Source organism: Paramormyrops kingsleyae, chromosome 1 (assembly GCF_048594095.1).
Source record: "Paramormyrops kingsleyae isolate MSU_618 chromosome 1, PKINGS_0.4, whole genome shotgun sequence".
NCBI lineage: Eukaryota > Metazoa > Chordata > Actinopteri > Osteoglossiformes > Mormyridae > Paramormyrops > Paramormyrops kingsleyae.
In genome coordinates, this window is record NC_132797.1 from 25,069,975 (window position 1) to 25,096,507 (window position 26,533).

The following is a 26,533-nucleotide window of genomic DNA, read 5'->3' on the forward strand; positions in this document are numbered from 1 at the left end:
GAACCCCATCCACGGGGACCCCAAGTCAGTCCACATTTTTGCTGTCTCCCAGCTCCCAACACATGTGTCCCAGGTTTTTGATGTTCTTGATTGGCTGGGAGCTGGGAGGGAGCAAAAATGTGGCCTGTCTGGGGTTCCCAAAGCACTGGGTTGGGAAACACTGCCTTTCCAGATTCTCCCTGTTGTGTGGGTTTCTTCTCCGAACTCTGGTGTCTTCCTGCAGTGGTGCCCGTAAATTGTTTCTAGTGTGTGCACCCTGTGATGGACTGCTGTCCCATCCTGCCTTTTCCCTGTGCTGCCTGGAATAGACTCCAAGCTTGCAATCCTGTATAGGATAAGTGATTGGAAGCTGAATAGAAGGATAGGACTAGATTTGCTCCTTCTTGCTGAATTATTACTGTTACTCTGAGAAACCTGTGCATTCCTGTATCTCTTATGCTTTTCATTTTCTGAAAGTTAGTAATAATTGTCTTTTAACTCGTATTTGATGATGATTCAGTCTCGGCCTGACTTCCTCTGGGCTTCTAGGTTTCATGATCTTCAAACGGAGATCAAAGGATGCTTTGGGCTTCAGAAGAAGGCCTATGCCCCCACTTAGCTCGCAGTCTTATTTCACATGCCGGTTGTAGAAAATTCCATGCGGCTGGTGGCGATCAAAGGCAGGTTGGATTTAGACTGGGGGGGGGGGAGACCACGTGTGAGGTTTAATCAACCCGATGTCGTGAATGAATCAGACAGGACGTTGCCTCTTCAGTTGACTAAAAGCATATCAGGATTTTGGATGGTGGGGTTTTACAATGAAACAGATGATCTTAACAGCAGGATGGAAACAAGGGTGGATCATCTTATCTGGGGGTCGTAGGCTGATGTACACATTGGCGCTCAGGTGTTGTCGGTTTAACTAGTGTTGCTATTCCACTGGCATCGACACAGATCACTGGTGTCTCCCTGCATTTCGACCAACCAGACGGTGGAGACGCAACCAGCCCAGTTTGGTCACACTTTTGGTCCCACTAGTAAGCAGGGTCATGTCAGTCCGGGTACGGCTCCGGTACAGTTCAGGTACGGCCTGCATAATTTATAATGGAACCAGTTTGCAGTACAGCTCGGTTCTTAGTGGCAGTGGAACAGCACCATAACTGAAGTATTAAAGGGCCCTGATGTTTGCCCAAATCCTAGGCCAGTGTTTCTCATCCTGCTCTTCAGGGACCCAAACACAGTCCATGCTTTTGCTCCCACCCAGCTCCCAGCCAATCAGCAACACCAAACAACTGGTGTAGTTGCTTGTGGGAGTATTACACAAAACTCTTCTGAAGGCAGAAGGAAAAATGTTTGGTTCAGAGAGATAACCAATCATATTGTAGAGGAGGAGCAACTAGAGGGTGCCTGACCATGACATCTGATTGGTTGGTATAGTTGCTTGGACCCACCTCCTCTACAGTGTGACTGGTTATCTCACTGAACCAATCATTTTTCCTTCTGCCCTCAGAACATTTTTGTCCAAGTACAACTCCCATAAGCGGTGCAGTTGTGCTGAGAGCTGAGAGAGAGCAAAAATACAGACTGGCTGGGAGTCCTTGAAGACTGAGGAATGCTGCCCCAGGCTGTAGCAGGGGATAGTTTATACTGTACATTAATCTGACCCTAGATGGAAACCATATAGCTAAAAATTATAGTTTGTTTTACATTTTTCATAATATGCTCTGTATTTTTATTGTATATATATTAGGGCTGGGTGATATCATATCGATATTATATCGCGCATGCGCAATAATCATCAGGGCTTCAGATGACAGGCGCAACATTTAGCCATGCGCCAGCTTTTCGGTGCTATACGGACATTTATTTACGCCCACAATTTAAGCAGTTTAGTAATATGGCTCAAATGTTAATGAGGCTTTGTATGACGTCCAAAAGTCATTATTAGTATAAATATGTTTAATAAATGTGTCAGACTTTGAACTGCAAAAAGTACCACCACAGCGCCGACGTCTTTTTACCTTGTTTATCCAGAAGATCTCCTCTTTTAAAAGATGTTGTAGCTGCTCTTCTTCACTGTGACTTATATACCAAACCGTAGTATACCAAACCGTAGTATACCAAACCATAGTATAGCAAAACAGTATTAGGTGGGGTGCTCCGCTAATCGAATTTAAGAAACATTTAACATTAAAAGTTTATACAGATCACTAACTTTGGGGTATCACAAAATGCATAAATATTTAAGCCATACTACTAATCCTCTTACCAAATTATGGGCGTAAATTAATGTCCGTATATCACCGAAAAGCTGGTGTCCGGCCAAATGCTTCGTCTGTCACCTGACCAGGACGGTGATTATTGCACATGTGCGATATAATATCGATATGATATCGCCCAGCCCTAATATATATATATATATATGTTTGTTTTCATGTTTATGGGTTTTGCCCATAGAAATGATGACTGGAGAATCTCCACAAAGACATAATTACAGACCTGTGTGTGTGTGTGTGTGTGTGTGTGTGTGTGTGTTAAATGCTTTGTTGTCTGTCCCTGTTTGCTTTCTTCTTGGAAACTGGGGTAATCTGACGTGTTCCTCTCCTGGTCATGTCCCAGTTGATGTCATGTTGAGGCCTGAGGGCGGAGCCGACCCAGCTGGACGCTCCCTCCCAGCCTTGGGGGGGCCGGCGGGTCCGGCCTGCTCTGGCCACTGAGCCTCTCTGGATACCTGGGTCAGACACCGGTGTGCAGTACATGGGTCCGGCCTGCTCTGGCCACTGAGCCTCTCTGGATACCTGGGTCAGACACCAGTGTGCAGTACATGGGTCCGGCCTGCTCTGGCCACTGAGCCTCTCTGGATACCTGGGTCAGACACCGGTGTGCAGCACATGGGTCCGGCCTGCTCTGGCCACTGAGCCTCTCTGGATACCTGGGTCAGACACCGGTGTGCAGCACATGGGTCCGGCCTGCTCTGGCCACTGAGCCTCTCTGGATACCTGGGTCAGACACCGGTGTGCAGCACATGGGTCCGGCCTGCTCTGGCCACTGAGCCTCTCTGGATACCTGGGTCAGACACCGGTGTGCAGCACATGGGTCCGGCCTGCTCTGGCCACTGAGCCTCTCTGGATACCTGGGTCAGACACCGGTGTGCAGTACATGGGTCCGGTCGCTGCTGACGGCACCTTTTTGTGTCACTTGCCAGATTTTTGATGCAGCTTTTCCCCACAGGCCTAACCTGGTCCCTTACTCTCAGTTGTTTAGCATTTCTTTTTCTTTGTTTAATTATCGATAGAGTTGTTCTATTCAAGCTGATCCGTTGCTTAAGACCAGCTGGGATCCAGCCAGGGTGGAATTAGTCACCGCTGGGCAGTTTCTTCCCCACTTTCTCATTTTGGGCTCTGGGCTCCAGGCCATTGCAGCTGACCAGACCCTCAGGGTTTCTGTAAATGAAACCAGTTTGGCAGAAGTGCAACAGATGTCACCCAGGTGACCATGTTTATGAGCGCAAGTGCACCTATATATCCGGTTACTGCCTTTCTAATTTCATCTTTTTGGATGATAGACTGTATTGCCATAGATACATTAACCTCTGGCCTGTGTAGTTTTTCAGAAGGCCCCCTATTTTTTTCTACGATGCAGCTGTCGAACTGTGGGGGTGGGGATCGATCACTTGGTCTGGATTAAATTGAAATTCGGTCAGGACGCTAAAATATGGGGCAAATCGCGTCCTGCATTGGTTCAAAATAGGATGGATTGTTAGTAGAGGTCCCTGGGCTTCAGCCCGGGCAAACCTGTGCATTAAAGCAGCCTCTCTGTCATGTGACTTAAATTACTCCCTTGTTTCTCACTCCAGCGGTTCAGGGTGTCTGAATAAAGGGAAATAGCAAAGGGGATTTAATGCTCTGATAGAGCCATCAGAGCTGAATATAAAGCAGAAGACTACAGTCGCTTCCCACAATGTTTTTATAATATATATATATATATATATACAGTATATACACACACACACACTGTATAGACACGCATATAATTTAGCAGACGTTTTTATCCAAAGTGACAGACATTTTTCAGAACGCAGGGCAGGCAGTTTGCTCAAGTGGCCAATAAGGAAATAATCCCTCTGCCAGCCGTGAGATTTGAACATGTATTATTGCACTGATTAGAATTTGTTTTCTCCATCAGCATTTCTCTCTTAGGTTTGGCTCAGTTCTTTTTGTTTCTTCGTTCTGCTGTTTAGAGTGAGATAGCTACGAAAGGCCAGATTAGGATAAGTAACTTAATTCTTGCAGCCTTGCGCTATGTTTTTATTTATTTTCTTATTTTTTTCATTCTTGTCAACGTAACAACGTAGCTTTGAAAGCCTCTATGTTCACCCCGTCTTTGAGTGTTGCTGAATTGGTCTGGAAGAAATGGGCGTGAAGAATAACAGGGCAGGTTTTATTTTGTGTCATTTTAACCCTATTCTTCCCACTCTGTAGGGGCGGCCTACCTGCCGGGCCTTTAATGAGTTAACCAATGAAATGGGGCTCCTGTTCAGAAGAGTCTTCCTGATTGGCTGGCGACTGCATGGCATATTAAATCACCTCCCCCTCTTCCAACAGAAAGAGATCCAGGCGATGAGCCAGTGCCACCACCCCAACATAGTGTCCTACTACACCTCCTTCGTGGTCAAGGACGAGCTCTGGCTGGTGATGAAGCTGCTCAGCGGGGGTAAGTCTCACCCGTCACCCACCGCCTTCTCATTGGCTGCCCCAGCGTGCTGTATGTGCCCCCCTCATTTGCACATTCCTCCAGCTGATTTTCTCTTAGACCCCCCTGCCCCACTGGTACCCCCCCCCCCCTACGCCCCCCAAACCCAAGTCCCCATGAACAGTAAGGTAGCAGTGAACATTGTAGTGGCTAAAAGAATTCATTAAGGAGGACCGAACACTTGGCCGCTTTCACTCTGGACTTTCGGCTTAGATTCGCCCAGCGCGTTCCCATGTGCCCCCTCCATGTGTGTGCCCCCTCCATGTGTGTGCCTCCGGGCGCCGTGTCCTCCGGGCGCCGTGTCCTCCAGGCGTCGTGTCCTCCGGGCGTTTCTCTCCCCCGTGTGGAGACGGCATGTGTGGTTCTTCTGTGGGGTTTTTTTTCGGTTCAGTATGTGGCCAGGAGCGGAGGAGGAAGACTTTGACAATGGTGGAGTTTTACACACTGTGTTATTATTGCCAATCTCATCCATCCATCCATCCATTCTCTACTTGGCTATAGCAGCAACAGCACATTAACATGGTCAAAAGTCCCAGGGCTATATAATATGTTTTTTTGTTTTTTTTTTGGGGGGGGGAGGTGTGGTTTTTACTTTTATCTAAAAAGGTAAGTTGAGGCCCATTTTTGTTAAGCCTTTGTAAGCACCCCTGAGTACGGTCATGGGGGGGTCTAGAGCCTATCCCAGGTAACACAGAGAACAAGGCAGGGATAGGCCATGATTGGGGTGCCAGTCCATCACAGGGCTCATACAAGCTTATCTGCTGCTGTTGCTGTTGTTGTTGCTGTTGTTGTTGCTGTTGTTGGTGCTGTTGTGTCTCTCCCCCCCATAAGACCATGTGTTGGATGGATAATGAGGATGGTTGGATAATGTTAATCATTTCTTTTCTTATTTTCCTGTTTTAAATTTGTAATTTTTTTGGTATTGTTTTAAAATGACTGGAACATATCTATGTCACTGTGTGACATGACGGGAGTGTAAATAGCCGACATGGTGACAAACCAATGTCAGTGTGTCAAATAAAGTACATCTGCCGTGTCTGAAAACACTGCTTCTTACGATACATCTTAGAACTAGAAAATAACGAGAGCATTCCTGTCTAAAAGTTTAAAAAACATATTAACTAGTAAACCAACTGGATAATTAGTGGATTAGTGACCCTGTATTTTTAGCATTGCTTCGTGTCCTGCATGCCCTTAAATTGATAGAGCTGAAAAATGACTATTATATTGATGCATTTATGGAAACAGGAATATAGTTACAGCATCTACTGATCTGTGGTTTTGTTATTGTTTGTCATATGTTGCATCCCATTACCCAGATGTATCTCACAGTCTTGTGTATTGACATTACATGAAAATGATGATACGAAATGCATGTGACACTCATGCATATCTGAAAGAGAAACCAGTACGTCTGCTGAATGTGCCAGTCTTTCCTTAGAGGAATAAAAAAAATCAGATTTATCAGGGGAAATGGGAAAGCCATCGCCCCTAGGGGGCGCTCTCTGTGCCGCCTCTCTGCAGCTGGCATGGTATTACTCCCAGTGCTACATTTCAGCCTCTCTTTAATTGAGCTTCTGAGGCTCATTTTTACTGTGGTGTGTAATTAAATGACAGTGGCGTGGAGGAGATTTCCAAATGAGACCTCCTTTATTTTTATTGGCTGCTATTTCCCATAACGAATACGGGCGCAGGCCTGGATACACTGAGGTCTGCTTTTTTTCAACTTAATAGGATTTCCTAGCAAGATTTAAGTCAGACCATTTGATTGGTCCATCTCCATTCCTTGCATTCTGTAACCGCTCTTCTAAGAATATGAGGAAACTGTTGAACAATGTAGGCCTTTCATCTTCTATGGTTATTGCCATGGAGATGTATAATGCCATAGAAACCCTTTTATCTGTACATCTGCCCTGCGTAATTATTGTGGAAGTTGGGAAGGCTTTAATAATACAATACTAAGGTACTAACTTTCACCCAATTCTTGTCCTTCAAAGTCCTTCCAAGTCAATATTTATTGGTCCAAATCCCCTAGTATTGTGGAATTAAGTGCTTAATTAAGAATAATATAAGTCTACTGTCACTGTGTGGCTGCACTCAATAAGTAGTTAGGAAGATGGATATGGATAGATGGATGAATAGGCTACTGTTAGGCTACTCTGTGTGTGTTCCACTCCAGAGCCTGTGATTCATTATGACAAGTAAGAAGTGTTAAAGTCTTTTAAATTGCCTTTAAACACGTGGGTCTTGATATAGTTGCATTCTTTGATCACATGAAACTCTGAGACATGGAAATATCCAGATTCCCCAAAGTAGCATTGCCTTGAAAATGCACAGAACCCCCCCTGGCTCCGCAGATAATGCCAGTATATTGTGATCAGTATGATATGTTGTACTACTTTTCCTGTGTTAAATCCAGTTTGGTTTTTGCTATTAGTTTATTTAAAAACAAAGTATCTTACTTCTGGAGTTTAACAGTATAGCACAGAGTGGTGTTGCTCAATACATTTTATTTCAGTGTTACACTCCACTTCGACACTGCAGTTTATTTTTATATTTGAGATTTTAAATTTTTTTTGCTTTCTGTTATTCATTGAAATTGTTCAGTTTAGTCTGATTTAATTGTTGACTGTATTTTTGTAGACATTTAATAAATTTTTTTCCATTGGAAAACCTAGTTTTAGCCACCGTCCTCTTGAACTGAAATATGTTTCGACTTCTTTAAATATGGCCCCATAAAAAGAAAAGAAAAGAAAGAAAGAGGAAAAAAAGGAAGAGAAAGAAAAAAGAAAAGAGAGAAAAAAGGAGGAAAAAAGAGAGAAAATATATATATATATGGCCCCAAAAGTTGCTTCTGTGCTTCATAGTTATTTGAATTTCTGTGCTTCATCCTGATTGACTAGAATGATTTAGGCAGAGATTCAATTCACAGATCACCTCACGCTTGTCACAATGGCACTACCTTTGTTAGCTATCTCTATGGGCAGTGTGAGGCTTAGTGGGTTCCATGCCTGTGATTGGATGGCCGCCGACTCAAATCACTGGGTCAGCAAAGTGATTTCACCATTGGGCCCTTTGCCGCAAATTGTTCCAGGGACTGTCTGACCCTACTTTCTCCATTGTGCACTTTGAATAAAAGCATCTGCTAAATAAATAAAATGATAAAAATGACCTGTCTAGCTTATCCATGTTGATTTCACTGTGCAGAATGTAAATATCCTGAATGCAGGGTTGTAGGGTTTTGATTTGGTTCTGGTACAGGTTGTGCTGAAAGAGATCCTTCCAATGCTAGACCTCCTGCCTTCTGGCTGAAGTACTTATGCGGGATCTGTGTTGCTCATCTCACCTTCCCAAAGAAAAATTGGCAGCAGTTTGTCTTGTGTACTTTCCCTCCATGTGATTAGATCTCGAAAAGGTCAATAGCCTAGAGGGATGGGGGTTCAATTCCCATAACCTGATCTGTGTGTGGGGAGTTTGAATCTTGCACGTTTCTGTGAGGTCCCTCCAGGTACTGCAGGTTCTTCCCACAACCCACCTTTCTCTTCATTCAGTCTCATTGCCCATTTTCAAAGTCCTATTTTTTAAGCAGTATTTTTAACTGTATTTTTCTGTCTTAGAGGGGTTGGGCAATGAAACAGAAACACCTGGTTTTAGACCACAGCAATTAGCATGGTGTAGGGCCTCCTTTTGTGGCCAATACAGCATCAATTCATCTTTGGGAATGACAGATACAAGTCCTGCACAGAGGCCAGAGGGATTCTAAACCATTCCTCTTGCAGAACCGTGGCCAGGTCACTACATGATGCTGGTGGAGGAAAATGTTTCCTGGCTCAGTCCTCCAAAACAGCCCAAAATGGCTCAATATTCAGATCTGGTGACTGTGCAGGTCGTGGGAGATGTTCAACTTCACTTTCATGTTCATCAAAGCACTCTGTCACCAGTTTTGCTGTGTGTTTTTGTGCATTATCATCCTGATACATGACACCACCCTAAGGGTACAATGTTTGAACCACTGGGTGACCACGGTCCTCTAGAATAGTTAGGTAGTGCTTAGTAGCAATGTGCCCATCTAGAACAAGTAGTGGGCCTAGGGAATGCTATGATATTGCAGCTATAACCATCACTGATCCAACCCAGTGTTGCACTCTGGGTACGCAACAGTCCGGGTGGTGAGCATCTTTGAGGCTTCTCCCCACTCTAACTCTCCCAGATGTGAGAAAGACAGTGAAGTGACTCATCAGAAAACTATACATGTTTCACATGGTCCACAGCTCAAGATGTCTGCTGCTGGCACCATTGAAGCCAATGTTTGTGCTTGGCACGAGTGACCAAATGTTTGGCTATAGCAGGCTGACTATGAATGTTGACCCTGTGGAGCTCCTGAGTAACAGTACTGAAGAACATAAGAACATAAGAAATTTACAGCTCAGCTACAATCAGTAGAAGATAAGCTTGCACCAGTGTGCATTGAATAAAAGGTGATGTATGGATGTTCATAGTGACTCAATTACAGCACACATGAATCATAGTTATCTGCTCTGAAACCTGAATAAAGTTGGTTTGAGGTTGGTTTCAAGTTTTCAACCACCTACCGACCAGTGGCTGTGGATATAGTGGCATGAGAAGGTGTTTTGACTAGAAAAGGGACAAGTTATTCAATTTCTGGGTTGTCTTTATATTGCCCTCTATACCAGGCCTGAATCATCATAATTTATACAAGCGGCCTAATCATCTGCCATGAAAAGGTACCTTTCTGTTCCACACATGGTTGTCTTTCTCCTGACTGAATGGGGTTTCCTGTTTCACATTTTTTCTTGCATTCATCAGTTCATGAAGTCTGAGGGTCTGAGAATAGAAGAGTATCTTGTGTTTTCTCACTTATTCCTCTCTTTTTTTTTTTTTTTTTTTAATCCCCCCCGAGTCTGTCACAAGGGCTTTAATCTCTGTGAGATTCTCCCTCTAATGCCCTGCAGGGGAATCCCTCACCATACCCAGGCGTTCATACATCAAGCAGAGATTTCTGCATATCAGGAAAGGGTCTAAATGTGTGCTTCTCCGTGAAGCTCCAGCTCAGCCGGGGTCTGATGTGTGCTTCCTTGTCATTTAAACGGGCTGGCATTCTACAGGAAGAACCCAAGACAGTGCATCCTGTTTTCAGTAAAACACACGTCCTGTCAGTTCATTGACTTGTTAATATCTCCTGCCTGTAAGCTCCGATGTACTTGATGAGATCTGTCAGTACAAATGAAGAACTGATTAAATTTTCTGAGGCGAAACTAATCCGAAAATTGTACTTCTTCTTTTGTGATTAAAAAAATATTGCTTATTTGTTGTCATTTCGACTCATCTTAACGTTACAACATTTTGCTTCAGAATTCTCATTTTACTTGTTTTTCCCCACCTACATTAGACTATTATAATGCTTGCCAAGGGGGCATTTTCAGGTTCCCATGAGTCTTTGAGGGGTGGCGTCTCCTCAGGTTGTGCTTTGGTGGTCTCGAAGAATCCTCAGCGGAAGGTGCCGGTGGTGAGCGGACAGGTGTCTTTCAGGTGGCTGTAGGTTTTTACAGGAGTGGTTTTGCTAAAGCACAGTGTGAGAAAGTGCAGATGTGGGACGGTCTGTCTCCCCTGTGGTGACGCAGGTGATCAGAAGGTTCACAACTCCGAGCTGGCAGATTGAGCAAGGCCCTTAACCCCCAATTTCTCAGACACTGGGATATGGAAGAGGGGTAGGTCTCGGCACAGCCGGGAAGCGGGAAGCAGCGGCCCGAGTGTGTTGACACATGTTTTCCGTGTAGCAGAGATTAGACTGCTGAGGAGAAAAGGGAGCCCCCTGGGGGAGAGGATGTTTGCATTGCATTTTGCTGGAAAAAATCCTTGACATTAACAGAAGATTTACAATGGACACTGCTACTTGACTATTGATATTACTCTAGAATATGCAATTACAGGGGTAGGACAATGAAACTGAAACACTGGCCTATATAGTGTTTAAGGTTTGATGCCTATATATGCATGGCCTGGGGGCCAGTCCTCACTGATTGCACATTACATCAGTAAGAGCCGAGTGTGAAGGTTGATTTACCAGAGCAATAGCACAACTACATAAAATATTGCAATCCACACAGCATAATGGGAGACACATAACAGTTCAAAAGAAGACAAATAGTTGGTGTGTTTCTCGCTGGTGTGTCTATGACCAGGGCAGCAAGTCTTTGTGGTGTATCGAGAGACACAGAATCCAGGGTAATGTCATCATGCCACCACGAAGGACGGACAACATCCAACAGGAGTAACTCTGGACGCAAGAGGTAGCTGTCTGAATTGACGTCCAGGTACTAATCTGGACTGTATCCAAAAAACATAAAACCACAGCTGCGAACTCACTGCAGAATTAAATGCGAACCTCGACTCTCCTGCTTCCATCAAAACTGTTTGTCCGGAGTTTCATAGTGTCAATATTCATAGTCTTCATTCTAGCCACTGTGCAGGACTTGTACCTATCATTCCCAAGATGAACTGATGCTGTATCAGTCGCAAAAGGAGGCCCTACACCATAATAATAAATTTTTGTGGTCTAAAGTCTGGTGGTTCAGTTTCATTGTCCAATCCCTGTATATGGTTATTATATGAGTACATATATGCTGTTTTTGCGAGTTCTCAGAATCTGCTGAGGGTACTTGGCACAGCTTGAAACGTACAGTCCTAGGACACACTGTCAGTCAAGTTCATCACCAAAATGTAGCTGTATTTATAAAGTAGATTTCTTGAAATATAAATTTGCTAATCTGATTTGTATGGTTTTATCATATCAGTTTATTAAAGTCTAGAGAATTAAAATCTTGCAAAATGCTTTTAAAATTTTCAAAAATGTGTGGAGGCTTTGATTTCATTTCAGTACATGAAATATTAGAATTTACTGCTGTTTAATACTGTGTTTAAAGATTGAAAGAAGACTTAACTTAATTACTTTATTTAACAGTCCGGAGCTGACAGTCCCTAGTTAATGATTGTTGAGTGATGACTGAGTCTTGTCTGAAAAAAGGCAAAACCATCAATGTAACCCTTTCAAAGTTAGCAGCTGGTGACCATGATGGGCATAGCTGACCGTGTTCTGACCGCGCCTTTCTATGACTACCCTCATTCTCACCTTCCGTCTTCCCCCAGGCTCGGTGCTTGACATTATCAAGCACATCATTTCGAGGGGGGAGCACAAGTCCGGAGTCCTGGATGAACCGAGCATAGCTACCATCTTGAAGGAGGTCTTGGAGGGGTTGGAGTACCTCCATAAGAATGGACAGATTCACAGGTAGGCTTTGCTTCTCCATTAATCTTCCAATCCCAGCATGATTCCCTGACAAACAGTAACGGCAAACCATTAAACAGTAGATGTAATTGTTTAGCTATTTAATTAGCAATAAACTGTCAGGTGGTAGTGCAAGCTTAGTGGGTTGGGACGCTGCGAAGCTGTCCGCTTCAAATCCCAGGATCAGCAGAGTGATTCACCATTGGGCCCTTGAGCAAGGCCCTTAACCCCAGTTGTTTTGGGGTTGACTGACCCTGCTTTCTCAAAAATAAAAAAATCTTGCTTTGGATAATAGAACATAGTACTGGATAGTAGAACATTTTTAAGCATAGGTCCTAGACACTGTCTTCATTAAGGACCTGATTTGTATTGGGAACAGAAGTTTGGTTAGTAACTCAACTCAGGTCTCATAGGTCTTTAGTATCAAAGTGATGCTCGATGTCACCGTGACCCCAATAGGGATCGTGGGTTGTTAAAAATCACGACCCTAAATTCGGGCAGAGAAACCAGCACTCCAAGTACCGCTGCACCCCCCCCATGTGTGGGGTATTGACCTTAAAGGATGAGTCTTACTCTGGAAGGTTAAGCCGCCCATTAATATCCCCTTACTGCGATACTTAATGCCTGATCGTGTTAAAATTCCAAAATTCCTAAGTTGTCAAATGATTTAGTAGGTCTGTAAACATTCCTGATGAGCTTCTGAGAATCCATGGCAGCTCGTGGAAAATAAAAAACGCCATACAAGCAATGGTTGGATTAACAGTAACTTTCCTGACATGGTTCGGTTTTATTTCTTATTTATCTATTTATTTTACGGCGGAAGCTGCATAACTCAATTCTATTTTAGTCTGTCATCTCCTCTAATGTTAAAAACTGACAAGAACCTTTTTTTTTGCGCCCCCAAAATGGGAGCATTCAAGCTTTCGCTTGACGTGAGGCTGTACCTACAGCTGAAGGTTCAAAGAGTGGAAGGAATTTGTGGATTTTTAAATTTTATTTATTTTGTTTCCCCCTAACCTAACAGTGTCATTTTATGTTAGGATGTGACTGAGCACTTTTAAAAGTGAAACTTTTGGAAATGAAGGATTTCTTTTGTGAATGTCAGTCAGTTCCGTCATCGTTTGCTCGCTGCAGCCGTCCTTCCTCGCCAGAGCAGCCGATGCCAGATTGTCCCTAAAGCATCTGGCTAATTATCCGCCCAGCTGAAAGAATCCGGTTCCTCAGACTCTGATTCTGTGGGGGAGTTGAGGATTGATGTTCGGGGAATTTGATCTAGACTGAGGTTGTCCTCACGGCCTTTTTTTACTGACCCAGAAGTCCTTTCAACGCTCAGTTTATTGAAACACTACATTGGCTTCCATCGACCTTCCGACCTCAAGCATCATGGCCCAGCCTGCTTGGTCACCAACTAACCTCTTGAATCATTTTCACATTTGGACACCCCTTGCCAGTCTGACACCCCCTTGTTCAGCACGGAAGTCTTCCTTGATTTCTGCATCGGGAATCTCAATGTGTATCATTGGCTTTGTAGAAAATGTCATGACCAGAGAGATGTATGTACGGTCATATAGTAACCATAACAGCCAACCGCCAAGATGGAGTACATTGCTACATTCCCTCAAGTTAAAATCAACAGCAGAAATTACTCTTTCCATCACTCTACCTCTTTGTCTCTCCGTCTACCGTGAACTTGTTGATGCTTTTCGGTTGTTCTTGACATTTTGGTCGTCCTTGAATATTCATGACCCGGTTTTTAAGAGCCTCTCATTACATAGCTTTTTCTTCCAGCTTAGCCCACCCACCTGTCTGCCCCGGGGGACATGGAGGTGTAAATAATGCATTGCCCTTTAGCTTGCTGCAGCGGTCTGCAGGAAGGTGCAGAATCTCAATAAGGATACCGCCACCCTCTGGCCCAGCCCCTGTCTGGATGTCCGTGTAAATCAGCCACAAATCTGCGTAGATGCATTATCCTAAGATTGGACGGTGGGGATGGGAGCGCCCAAGGCAGGGCTGTTTTGTGGGCTGAGAGAAATCGCAATGCTTTTAGGTTCTTGACAGTGGCCAGCCTGGGGTGCGTATTTTCGTATGTTGGACGCGCACCAGTGTTTGAATTGTGAGGTCTTGAGGGGTCTCCCAGTGGGTAATAGTTGTCGACCCAGGCGAGGTGGCGACAGTAAAAGTTACTGACCGCTGCAGGTGGGCAGCAGCGATTCTATTGAATCACTAATGATTGGTTAAATTGGGTCTGTCCCTGTTAGGTGAGTAGACAATCCGTTTGGGTGGACACTGTCCACCTCCTGTCTTCCCATAGCTACAGAACTTATCAAAACGCTAAGGGGAAGCGGAATGTGGACTTTGAGTGGGTATCAAAGTGTGTTCCCCTTTAAATTCTGCTCTCCAGGCACTTATCATAACAAACTGATGGTGCCATGGTAGTGCCCGATGAGTCTGGGTTTCTGTTTCCTGCAAGCAGCGGCAGTGTGATTCGGTCGTGGTACTTTCCTGGGCCAATAATGGCTGGAGCTTCTCCAAATACATTTGTTATGAAATATTTGTCACGACCCGGTGACTTTCTCCACCTCCTTCTTGACATGATGGTGGGAGATATGGGGGAGGGAACACTGCCACCCCCCCCCCCCCCCCCCAGCAGTTACTCCTGCTTGTCCATTCCCATCATCGCATATAGCGTCAGGGTTTCTGTAGATGGGTGGGTTTTCCCATGCTGCTTTTCTCTGGGTGTCATACACAGTAAAAGGCGTTGACTTGGATGTGGGTTTAGCTACTTTATTTCACGCTTTATCATTTTGGTGACTATGAAAGCACCTCTGTATCTTTTGGACTGCACTTGGGATTGCTTATGGACCTAGTGCCTCCTGCCGTTCTCCTGCCCCTGGTCACAGGATGAGCGTAACCAATGAGGCCTCGGGATATGAATCAGTGAGCATTGCTTACCTATGTCGGCTTTAGATATGGTCTGTGGCAGGGCATAGTGCTTGTAGGGGACCCTACTCCGGGTGCCAGTGTCTGCAGAGGCCTGTGCAGCACTAGTCAATAAAGACTGCTAACTATCCTTAAGTAAGAAATAAAGCAAAACAAGCCATCTCTTGCACATTTTTTTTTACACATATTAGTTAGTGGTTCAGTCTCTGTGCCCATGTTCATGGGATCACCGGCTCAAGCCCTGGCCTCGGCAGAACGGGCACATGTCTGTGGGCCCTTGAGCGAGGCCCTTAGCCCCCAGCTGCTGGGGTGCTGCATGCTGGCTGAGCCTGCGCTGGGGCCCCCATGCTATGGAGAGCAAGATAGGATAGGTGAAGAGAAGTGTTCCAATGTACATGGAAATGGCAAATAAAGGATTCATCATCGTGCCGCTTTCTTCCACCAATGGTTAAACATTTCCTTTTAGTTTCCATTAATTTCAAATTGTATTCTACATCTGGAATTAGTTAATATTAGTTAGAATTAAAGATCATAATTGCGCATTGATTTACTACTGTGATTCACCTCGCTGGCACTATGTGTGCAGTTATACAAAATTAATAAACATCCTTCTGATCAGATTCGGAAATTCGGCAATGCTGTGGTATAATGCATTTAATTTATTTAAATTTTGATATATCACCTGGATTCTGGATTGTAGTTTCTAAATGAAAAATAACATTTTACTGAAATTAATTCCACCAATAAAATAAAATTAAGTTAGAGTTTAACACTTCGAAAAAAATAATTTCCTGGAGTACTCAGTCTTCCTAAACCTAATCTTTCTTCATCAGTGATATATCTTTGAAAATAATGCCATTACGTAACTGTATTCAATATACAACAGCATGCACTGTATACAGAGGACTTCAGACTAGTTCCACAAATAATAAGCAATCTAAGTTCTAAGTCATGGTGGATACCAACATGCACTTTTACGAAATAATTTTAATGATTTTAAAAGTTGGGTGTAACACTGTGGAAGAGATTTTGTGGTTATAATTAATTTGTATTTTCAGTAGAATATTTTGTGAAGCCTATTTTGATTGGTCAAAAAGGGGGTGTCAACCCATCAACATGACTGTCGCGGGTGCACATTAAGTTAATGTTACGAGGTTATTGGTTGTAAAAGCTTGTTTGGGAGCTCAGTCCCTTCCCAGCATTTGGAACAAGCCTCTTTGGTTAATTCCTCTACTATTTTGGCCAGATCACACCGCTGCTTGGCTGGGTGGTGGCCGTCCTTGCAGCAGACACTCTAACGGTGGATTACCGGGGGGGGGGGACTTCACTGTGAGCTTACTTATTGATGTGCGTTACATCTCAGCTAGAACCACTGGGAAAGGTCACCTCTGCCTGCTCTTAGTGTCAGTGGCCTAACTGCCCCATCCTTTACGTTTCATTTGTTTAGCCTGACCTTTTTGTTTTTCCCCCAAAAATGTAGGGTCAGGCATTCCCTGGAGCAGCTTTGAGTTAAGAGCTTTGTAAAGAGCCCAACGATGAAATCACTCTGCTGACCCTGGTATCTGAACCAATGACCTTTCAATTACGGACACGCGCCGAGCCACATATTGCCCCCTATCACCTTCCCCTGTCTTCCCTGAAAGATCACCACCTGGAAGAGACACATTGGTTCCTTTTGTTAACGGGTATCTCTGATTGGTGCATCTCTGAAGCATCCAGTGAGAGCTGAAAGATGCAGTTCTAATAGCCTTGGTCGCATGTCGCAGTCTCCGATCTGCTCTGTGTTTACTGCAAGGCTGCCCCCGGTGGACGTGCAATGATACTGCATGGAGAACTGAGAAACCTAGGAGTTCGGTCCAAAGGTTAATAGACAATGCAATAACCTCAGCCGTTCCTTAACGTGAGCTAGAGAAGATCACGAAACACAGAAAATAGAACTTTTGTGAATGAGTAAAACTGTCTTCAAAATTAAAGTCCCGATGTTTTATAGATACTACTTTTGCAGTCTATGAATCACTGTGAACTGATACAATTAATGAATACTAAAACGAAACAGAAATTATCTCCAAATACAAATACCAAAAAATACTATCCATTACAACTAAACTGTAATGAATTTTTAAAAATATTTAGAAAGATAAACAAAATAATAGAAATTAAATAAACAATAGAAATACAAACCAAATGAAATATAAATAACCTTGTGCACTAAACTTGCTTCTTGTGTGTGCGGTTTGAAGTCAGGGTCATTGGCAGGCATTGCATCACAGATTGTGATATTAATAAGAAATTTCACAGGAAGGTGAACGCTGCCTGGAATGTGTGTGCCTAAGTGGGGCTGGGTTTGGCCCCGCCTTCCTCTGATATGATTGGCTGATCTGCGCGTGAGAGGCGGGCTCAGAATGGAATTAGTGCCTGTGTTCAGGGACACAAGGAAGGCTTAGCATGACGCGATATCACTGATAATGATTTCTGGCTCGAGTAACGTGCGGCTCAAGTCATCACTGTGCCCAGACAGATGGTGTTTGTTTCATGCAAGAAAATGGTTGAATCTGATGCCTCCTATTGGAAGAGTAAGGAACGGACATTCACGTCGTTCATCTGTAAATGTGCCCTTTACATGGTGCATGAAGCTGTGCTGGATTTGACAGCCTGGCGCTAAGATCACTGGGCACACGTGGTATTTGGACCACAGGAAGGAACCTGGAGTACCTGCAGGAATTCTCTCACCTGTTACTGTGGGGAACAGAGAAGCTTCACCTGGGCGGAGCCATAACTGAGGCAAACCTGCAGCCCTGCCGCTGTGATGCCCAGCTGGCCCATAGCTCCGCCCCTAACCATTTAATATCCAGGAGTCTCTGTGCTGATAGTTTGTGTTGTTTACAGAATGTGTGAATTAAAAGTACCAAAGCAGTTTTTCATTCCGGAGAAAAATATGTGTGTACATACAAGAATACCTTTCTGGTTGTTTTTTGGCATGCCCGTATATCCATGAAGAGTTTTAAAATTTTATATTAGCAACAAAACCTGCAGTTTAAACCGTGGAGCTGCCCTCCAGTCTGGTGACTGGACTGACATAGGCCTGTACCTCATTTGAATGCCTTGGTCTTACAATCAAAACAGACCATGTCTATTAGAGATGCAACAATTGTACCAATCCAACTATTAGTATTGGCCGAAACAGCAACATTCGGCTGTCAGCCAATGGTTAAAAACGAGCCGAGATTTACCGCCGATAATTCCCTTTAAAATGGTGACCCATGTTGCTCTGCAAACCCGGGTACTAAACAGTTAGAAAAATGTCTGCTGTGTGGTATTTTAACATTAGAAATGCTTTTTGCAAACGTTGATAAAATTTCACGAGGACGATCTACTAATAAACATTGCAGTGTAACAAATTTTATCGCTCACCATAAGCTGAGACAGTGATGAGGATGAAGTTTCTGAAAAACAAATCCGTTCCAGTAAATAAGGCTGCAGTACTGCTGAATAACGCCAGTCTGTCAGTAACGTGTTTGATAGCAAAAGAAAATTCAGTGCAGACAGCGCAAAATCAAAATATATTACTCAGAAAATTATGGCGTTTATCAAACTTCTCTGTTATAAATGCTATAAAATATTTAAGATGTGTAGAGTTATATTAAATTAATTCCTCTTGGAATGTTGCATGCTTTTTCATATTTTTTGGAATGTATTCATTTATTTTTTTATTTATTTGGCTGAGTGTCCCTTTAAATTTTTTAAGCAGAAACTCCCAAACAATCGGTGTCTGTATCAGTTTTTGAAATAATCGGCTATCTGTATCTAATTTCCTTATCAGTGCATTGCTGGCGTCCATGCAGCTAAGTTTACACCCACCACTGTACTATGTGCACTGACTGCGCACTGAGCTGGGAATGTTTTATTTAAATAAGCTATGATATATCGTACATCCATCATACATAACCAGTCATGAGACACAGAGTGTATGCACACACACACACACATACACACACGTTTGTGGGGGCCATCCATTCATCTCTATGGGAAAAACCCTTTTCCGAACAATGACAACCTCAACAACAATGACAGCCCTAACTTTAACCATAAGTAACCAAACAAAATACAAGGCTTTTGGTATTTTTAGTTTTTTTGATTGCTATCACAGATTTTTATAAAATTTAATTTCCTCTTGTGGGGACTGAAACAATGGTTCCCATAATGTCAAATTAACAGGTTTTTGTCACACTCTGGAGACATGGTCCCTACAGTGTAATGCATCACAGACACACATGCCCACACACACACTATATGGACAAAAGTATTGGGACACCTGGCCATTACACCTGCAGGAACTTTTATGACATCCCATTCTAAATAGGCATCGATAAACTCTTCTGGGAAGGCTTTCCACAAGTTTATGGAGTGTGTCTATGGGAATTTTTGCCCATTCATCCAGAACAGCATTTGTGAGGTCAGGCACTGATGTTGAACATGAAGGCCTGGCTCACAATCTCCGTTCTAGTTCCTCCCACAGGTGTTCGATGGGGTTGAGGTCAGGGCTCTGTGTGGGCCAATCAAGTTCTTCCACACCAAACTCACCCAACAATGTCTTTATGGACCTTGAATTGTGCACTGGGGCACAGTCATGCTAGAACAGGAAAGGTCCTTCCCCAAACTGTTCCTTCAAAGCTGGAAGCATAGAATTGTCTAGAATGTCTTGGTATGCTAAAGGATCAAGAGTTGTCTTCACTGGAACTAAGGGGTCTAGCCCAACCCCTGAAAAACAACCCCAAACCACTATCCCTCCCCAGCAAACTTTACAGTTGGTACAATGCAGTCAGACAGGTAACGTTCTCCTGGCATTCGCCAAACCCAAACTCATCCATTAGACTGCCAACAGGATTCGTCACTACACAGAACATGTTGCCACTGCTCCAGTTTCCAGTGGCAGCGTGCTTTACACCACTGCATCTTACACTTGGCGTTGCGATGGTGATGTGAGGCTTGCCTGCAGCTGCTCGCCCATGGAAGCCCATTCCATGAAGCTACCGGCACTCAGTTTTTATGCTGGGGTTCCTAAACATTTCCGCTTTGCAGTAATACCACTTACTGTTAACTGGGGAATATCTAGCAAGGAAGATATTTCATGAACAGACTTATTGCAAAGGTGACACACACACACACACACACACATATATATATGTGTGTGTGTGTGTCTGTAAAATATGAGTGCAGTACATAGTGAAGTTTAGCTCTTGTGACAGAGAAAACAATTCCAAGTTCTTCTTTGCAGAGTCTATCACCATGGCAACCGTGGGCTGGACAATAGTTGGGCCCAAATACCTATGTGACGAAAACCCATGAGGCAGCTTATTACCACAAGGGGGGGTCCCATCGGCAGGAGCTGATAATAAGCAATTTCACCAGCAGCCTCTCGTTGTTGGACATCACAAAGACAGCTAATTATAATGCACCAAACGCAGATGCAGTCTCTGCCATGATTTAGCTGAGAAATCCGTGTGGTTTCCACTCGCCGAGGCAATGCGTCTGCGACCGGATTGATAAGGGAGAAAATCAAAGGCGGGAAGTCGCACTAAATTTGGGTGTAATTTCATCCTGAAAACTTTCTCGCGTTGTCATTCTCGTCTGACAATTTTCATTCTGCTGCAATTAAGATTCACATAATTTCAGAGCTTGGTTAATCTTTTCATTCAATTACGCATTCAGTTCATTTGTTCACATATGAATGCTGAAGATAGTTTTGTTTCTTAATTAAACTTTGTGTTTCTGAAGGTTTAATTATTGCAAAGCAGAGTGGGGGTGGCGTTGGGCATCCTGATACCCATTATTTGGGTTTTTTATTTGTTTGTCCTCCCACCCTGTTCCAAGAACTCCCGTCCAGGCTGCTTTGCCTGCTCACTAACCCACTTGTGTTCCTTCCTTTGACCTGAATCTCACTTTCTTTCCCTTTCTGTCCCTTTTTGCTGAAGCAGAAATATCTGTCTCTTGTTTTTGCTTCTCTCTGCTATTTCTTTGAACCCACCTCCACTGCCATCTGTAACAGTATCCGCATCCCTATTAGGTCCCTTTTTCTGTTCTGCCTGGAGAAAAGCTTAATAAATGTACATTATTTTTTATGTAGAAACATACATTAAGAAAACAGGGTCAGACAGTCCCTGGAACAATTGGGGCTAAGGCTGTTGGTTGGGGGCCTATTGGTGCAATCAGTCTGTCGATCCTGGAAGTTGAATCAGCAATCTTCTAGTCACAGGCTCAGCATCCTAATCCGCTGAGCTGTTAACTATACGCACCTACTTTTCATGTATGTTTGGCTCTTGTGATGGATCCATCCATGCATCCATCAGTCTGTCTTCTAATCACATATCCAGCATAGGGTCACTGTCAGCCCGGAGTCTGTCCCTGGAAGCACAGGCCAAGAGGCAGGGCGACACCTTGTATGCATGCAGTGAAATACTGCTGAAATGAAAAATGAGAGCCATCACTGCTCGCACTGCAGCACACTATTTCGCAACCCAGTCCTCAGACACCCCCAGACAGCAGAGAGAAAAACAGTAAAACCGTCATGTCATCCCGCCTATCAGCAGAAGTAAGAGGCTAGGTTGGTGTCATTCCCTGCCTAACTGAGGTTACCCACAACTTGGCACCAGACATCTCTAGTTAAAATCATTTCCTAAATCCCTAATGGAAAGGTCTAAGCTAGGGATGCTGCCGCTGTTGAGTTCCTGACTAGAGGGACCCACTTTGGCAAAACCTTCTAGGTCAAGGTCAAGGCCAGGCTTTGGTCTGCAGTGTTTCTCTACCCCAGGGGTGCCCAACTCCAGTCCTGGGGGGCCAGAGCCCTGCACATTTTTGGGTTTCCCCTCATTTAACACACCTGATTCAACTCCTTGTGCTAATTACCATGCAGCTCTTGAGCTGAATCATTTATGGTGGAACAGGGAAAGCTACACAGGGCTCCGGCCCTCCAGGACTGCAGTTGGGCACCCCTGCTCTGCCCAGTCCTCAGACAGCCTCAGGTAACTCCACATTTCTGCTCCCTACCAGCTTCCAAGCAATCAAGAACACCGAATCCTGGTACAGGTGTGTTGGTACATAGGAGGGAGCAAACATGGACACTGTCTGGGGGTCCCCAAGGATGGGGTTCACTGCTTTAGCAAATTCAGACTTGGGACGGCCTAGTCCTTTCAAGCACTATTCCAGAGATGGTCACTACACACAGCATCCTAACTGGAAGTGGAGAAGAGAATGTTTATTGAGCTTTAAGAAAAGTTTACTTACTCCACTCTGAAGTCTTGGGGGGCTGAAAATCCATGGTAATTGCTGCGTTTTACTGAAGTACTTACTGAATTCTTAAGGAGCTGTTTTGTAAATAAATAGTAAGTGAGCTGGATATATTTGTTTCTGTCTTGGCAGGGACGTGAAGGCTGGGAACATTCTGCTCGGGGAAGACGGATCGGTGCAAATTGCAGGTATTACCTTGGGATAAATTTCCTGTTTGGCCTTTTTGAGTGAAGTGCGCTGTGGCTTTTGACTCGTCAAGTGAAAATGTTTGCAATGTCACTGTGTCATTGCCACAGTCTGGATTGAATTGTACTCCCCCATTGCGTCTTTGCTTTTAATGAGTCTTATTTTACAGTCATTTACCTGCATGTAACTAAATTGCTAATGTGAGGCACAAATCAGGCAGAATGTCTGCACTTAATAGCTGAAACTATTTCTTTTAGCAGTTAAAGGGTCTATTATGGCATCTCAGACGTTTTCTCCAGGGCTGATAGAAATACTGGTATAATATAGAAAAGATGATTAAACCATCTGTCATGAATAAATTTGGTAAAACCCAAAGGTATAATTTATTAGCGTTTTTTCCTGAGAAATGACGAACAAATTCCTGATTTGTTAGACGTTTCTTTTTTTGTTGTCCTGTCCTCCAGTGCAGTTTTCTATGTCTGTAGGATATGTCCTTTGTCAGAATCGGCAAATACATTAGGGATGTATCCCTATAAATTCAGAGCCCAGCAGAGCTTTGTGAATAGGTTGCATATCAGTCTGCTCTTCATTCCTTCTCATTTATGAGCTTTTGACGTGGTATTTGGGGTGATTTATTTGTCATGTTAGCTCACCATGGACAGACTCACCATCTCCATTTCTATTTTGTACTCTATATGTTGGAGGTAAATAAAATATGGATTTTTTTCATTTAAATATGTTGCTTTTTTAATTTATCTTAGATTAGGTGACTTTTAAAAAAAATTATCTTGCCATCTAGTCACTGAAAAATGCTTGGCCATGTGACATTCACTGGGAAGGGGAGCACCCCCAAATCATGTAACTGCTTCCTTTGTACAGTTTCACCAGGTTATTTCTATGTTGTGTCTCTCCCAGCCGAACCGACGCTGACTAATGATGTAATGGAAGTATTACAGGCTGATTTGGGGTAAATTAAGGACAGCTTTCCCTGCACAGCAGAGGTTTGTGTGGTGATGTTTTGAAAGTTATTATTATGGGGTGTTGGGGGACAGTAACCGAGCGATGGGGAGAGGAGATGAAAAATCCGGCAGCACATAGAGAATAGAAAAGAAAATAAGCTTCATGTCCATGTCCACCCCCCATAGAATGGAATAGAATAGAGTATTAACATCGAGCGATAACTAATCAACAAGACAGAGTATACACAAGTAAGCAAAGTGAGATGTTTGGATAAGATGCAATGGGACAAACTGCCCAGCCAGTCCTGTGCCAAAATACAAATGTTAGTGAATAACACATATGATGGTCATAATAATACGGCTAAAATATAATCTGGTACTATCATTTATGTCAAGTTACATATTTATGTAACGGATGCCAGGGTGGGTCTGTGATTAAATATTGGCTCTGGACTTTGAGGTCCAACATGATGAATTCTGCCGGGGGTGGGCGCAGGGATGTTTAAATATGGGGAGCTTGGCAGTGTTGCCTTCTGCGTGGTTTCCTGTAGGAGCTCTGACTTCGTTCATTCATTCGTTCATCCATTTGTGCGTTCTAGCACCCTGAAATGTTTCTTTGTTTTCTGGTTCACTGTGCCTTGCCATTTCCCTGCTGGTTCAGGGATTCTGACCTTTAAGTGGAGAGGGAGTGAGAGAGAGAGGGGGAACGGGAGCAGAGAGTGGGATTTATGTTGCGGTCTGACGCAGGAGATGCACGGTGGTTTGCCATTGACGTTAACAGCCCTCGGATGACTTGGCCTGATTACAAAATGAAGTTTCGAGGCCGTTTTGATAGATGAGTTGTGTCTTCCAGATAAATGTTTGGCACTGTGGTCCACACAGTGACATTTATTTGTGACGTTTATATTGCAGACCTACATTATCGATGTCAGGTCATGTAAAATCAACAACCGAAGCCTTTACTCAAAGTTAAAGTTGAGAAAATGTCTCGTAAGTAACTTATTCCTATAAATACATGGAATGTGTGAGTGGATTGAATATCTTAGTTGAGCGGGATGATTTAAAGCTGTCAGTCCTTTTCTACTCATGCTCTGCTGCTTGTAGTATAGTATTTGGACACTTCTGGGTTAGATCCTTCACTGCCAAGATCCCTTCCAGCATCACATGACTTAATACTTTATTTCAGCATTTATTTAAAGTGAACTTTGCCTGGAATGTGTTGTTATGTTTTTAAATGCAGCGTATATTGTAAGAGTAACGTGGTTGACCTCAATGTCCAGGCGAGCCTGATTTGTGGGCCAGGTGTACTGGTAGATCCAGGAATATTTGCTGTTCTGGCCTCGGTCATATCTGGAGAAAATGCAATCCATTAATGCACGACATGAAGTTTCAGGAAGCTATTTTCTTGGACCATTTCCCTCCTCTTTTTAAATGCTAAGGTGGTAGTATATTGAATTCGGTTTTTGTTTATTCAGTAAAGTGTTACTTCTGCTGCACATCCTTCAGGTTATATGTGCTCTTCTCCTGTGTGTGGAATCCAGGGGTGTTGTGCTGGAGGTCCACAACCATATATGGCATGCGATGCAGACCCCTGCAGATTAGACCAATGGTGTGCCAGCCCTTTTCTCTGAATACCCAGAATGCAACAGGCTTTAAACAGTATTCCCTACAGCTCAGCATCGAACGAATGAGACCACAATAACAAGCCCCTCCCTGTCCCTCCTTCACCCCACCCCCTCCCCCTTTGGCAGACTTTGGGGTGAGCGCCTTTCTGGCGACGGGCGGTGATATCACCCGGAACAAAGTGCGAAAGACCTTTGTGGGCACACCCTGCTGGATGGCCCCAGAGGTCATGGAACAGGTCAGATTCTCCATGTTCTCCCAGTGGTCTGCAGGAACAGGTCAATACTCACATTAGCATACATACACACGGGCATAGTGATGTGTACATGTATGTATATGGGTGAATATCATATCAAGGTGAATGTGCCGTTTATCGTCAGCTCCAGATATACGGTGCATGTCATACACTGAGCTGAAATACTGTTCTCATTGGCCATAGCGCTAATGGTATTTTAAGGTATGGACGTTAAGACAGACAAAAGAAATTTGGCGTGGAACTGGATGATAAGAATGTGCAATTCTTATCAAAACAAACAGATATTACTTTCTGAGTTATGGGTGCAGTGCTGTTAGTCCTTTTAACTGACCCAGTCTTATGCTGGGAGGGACGAGACCGTTCAGCAGTCAGATAATGTTTGTAAGCCACCCTGTTCTGGCTTTGAGGCTGCACACGCATGCATGTGAATGTTTCTGTGTACATATGTGAAATCTTGTATAATTCTATAATAAAATCAGTCCATTATGTACTTTTGATACTACAGCATTTATTTCCATGTCTGCAACAAAATATTCAGTTTGTAAAGATTTATGAATTTACATTTGAGAACATTCAAAACGATGTAGCTTGAAGAATGAACTTCTGTGTTCCTGCATTCTGAAATCTGATTTCTTGTGCTGCTGTGGCAGACTTACCCGGGAGGTGGGGTTGTGTGATTTTTTTTCATGATAACCAGGCCAGGGTAAACAGAGCTGGCCTGTGGCCTGGGAGTAAACAAAACGTTTTGCAAATACAGCAGTTTGCAGACCCGCTCACTATAGAATGCCAAACGAATGGTGCCTGAACTGTCAGCGATGACGGCCTGGGTCTGATTTCCATGCAGGTCAAGGGATACGACTTCAAAGCAGACATATGGAGCTTCGGGATCACGGCCATCGAGCTGGCAACGGGGGCCGCGCCCTACCACAAGTACCCACCCATGAAGGTCAGGCTGTGGAGGGTGTCTCTGTCCGGGGGGGGGGGGGCTTTAGTCTTTGTGCTGGTGGTGAATTTTCAAAGCATAGTATGTCAGTGGAGGGTGATGAATATTCATGAAGGAAGCACTACCTGATTGGCCAGTGAGTAGGATAGCAGGCGGAGGAAAATTAATTTTCAGAAGGAAAACACTACCTGATTGGATGATGAGTAGGATGGCAAGGGGAGGCTCATGAATATTCATGAAGGAAGTGCTACCTGATTGGTCACTGTTGCACCACTTCCTTTATGAATATCGGAAATTTCCCCCTG

General features: G+C 43.8%; 1 protein-coding gene across 4 annotated transcripts in view; it reads left to right on the forward strand.

Annotated features, from left to right (window-relative positions):
* Positions 1 to 26,533, forward strand: part of oxsr1b (oxidative stress responsive kinase 1b) — a 64,984-nt gene that overhangs the window by 21,467 nt on the left and 16,984 nt on the right. For all 4 annotated transcript variants that reach the window (XM_023800205.2, XM_023800207.2, XM_023800208.2 and 1 more), the window contains exons 3-7: positions 4,584 to 4,692; positions 11,899 to 12,040; positions 22,394 to 22,449; positions 25,158 to 25,267; positions 26,130 to 26,231. In XM_023800205.2, coding sequence (XP_023655973.1) covers positions 4,584 to 4,692; positions 11,899 to 12,040; positions 22,394 to 22,449; positions 25,158 to 25,267; positions 26,130 to 26,231 — 519 coding nt within the window. The remainder of the gene's footprint in view (positions 1 to 4,583; positions 4,693 to 11,898; positions 12,041 to 22,393; positions 22,450 to 25,157; positions 25,268 to 26,129; positions 26,232 to 26,533) is intronic.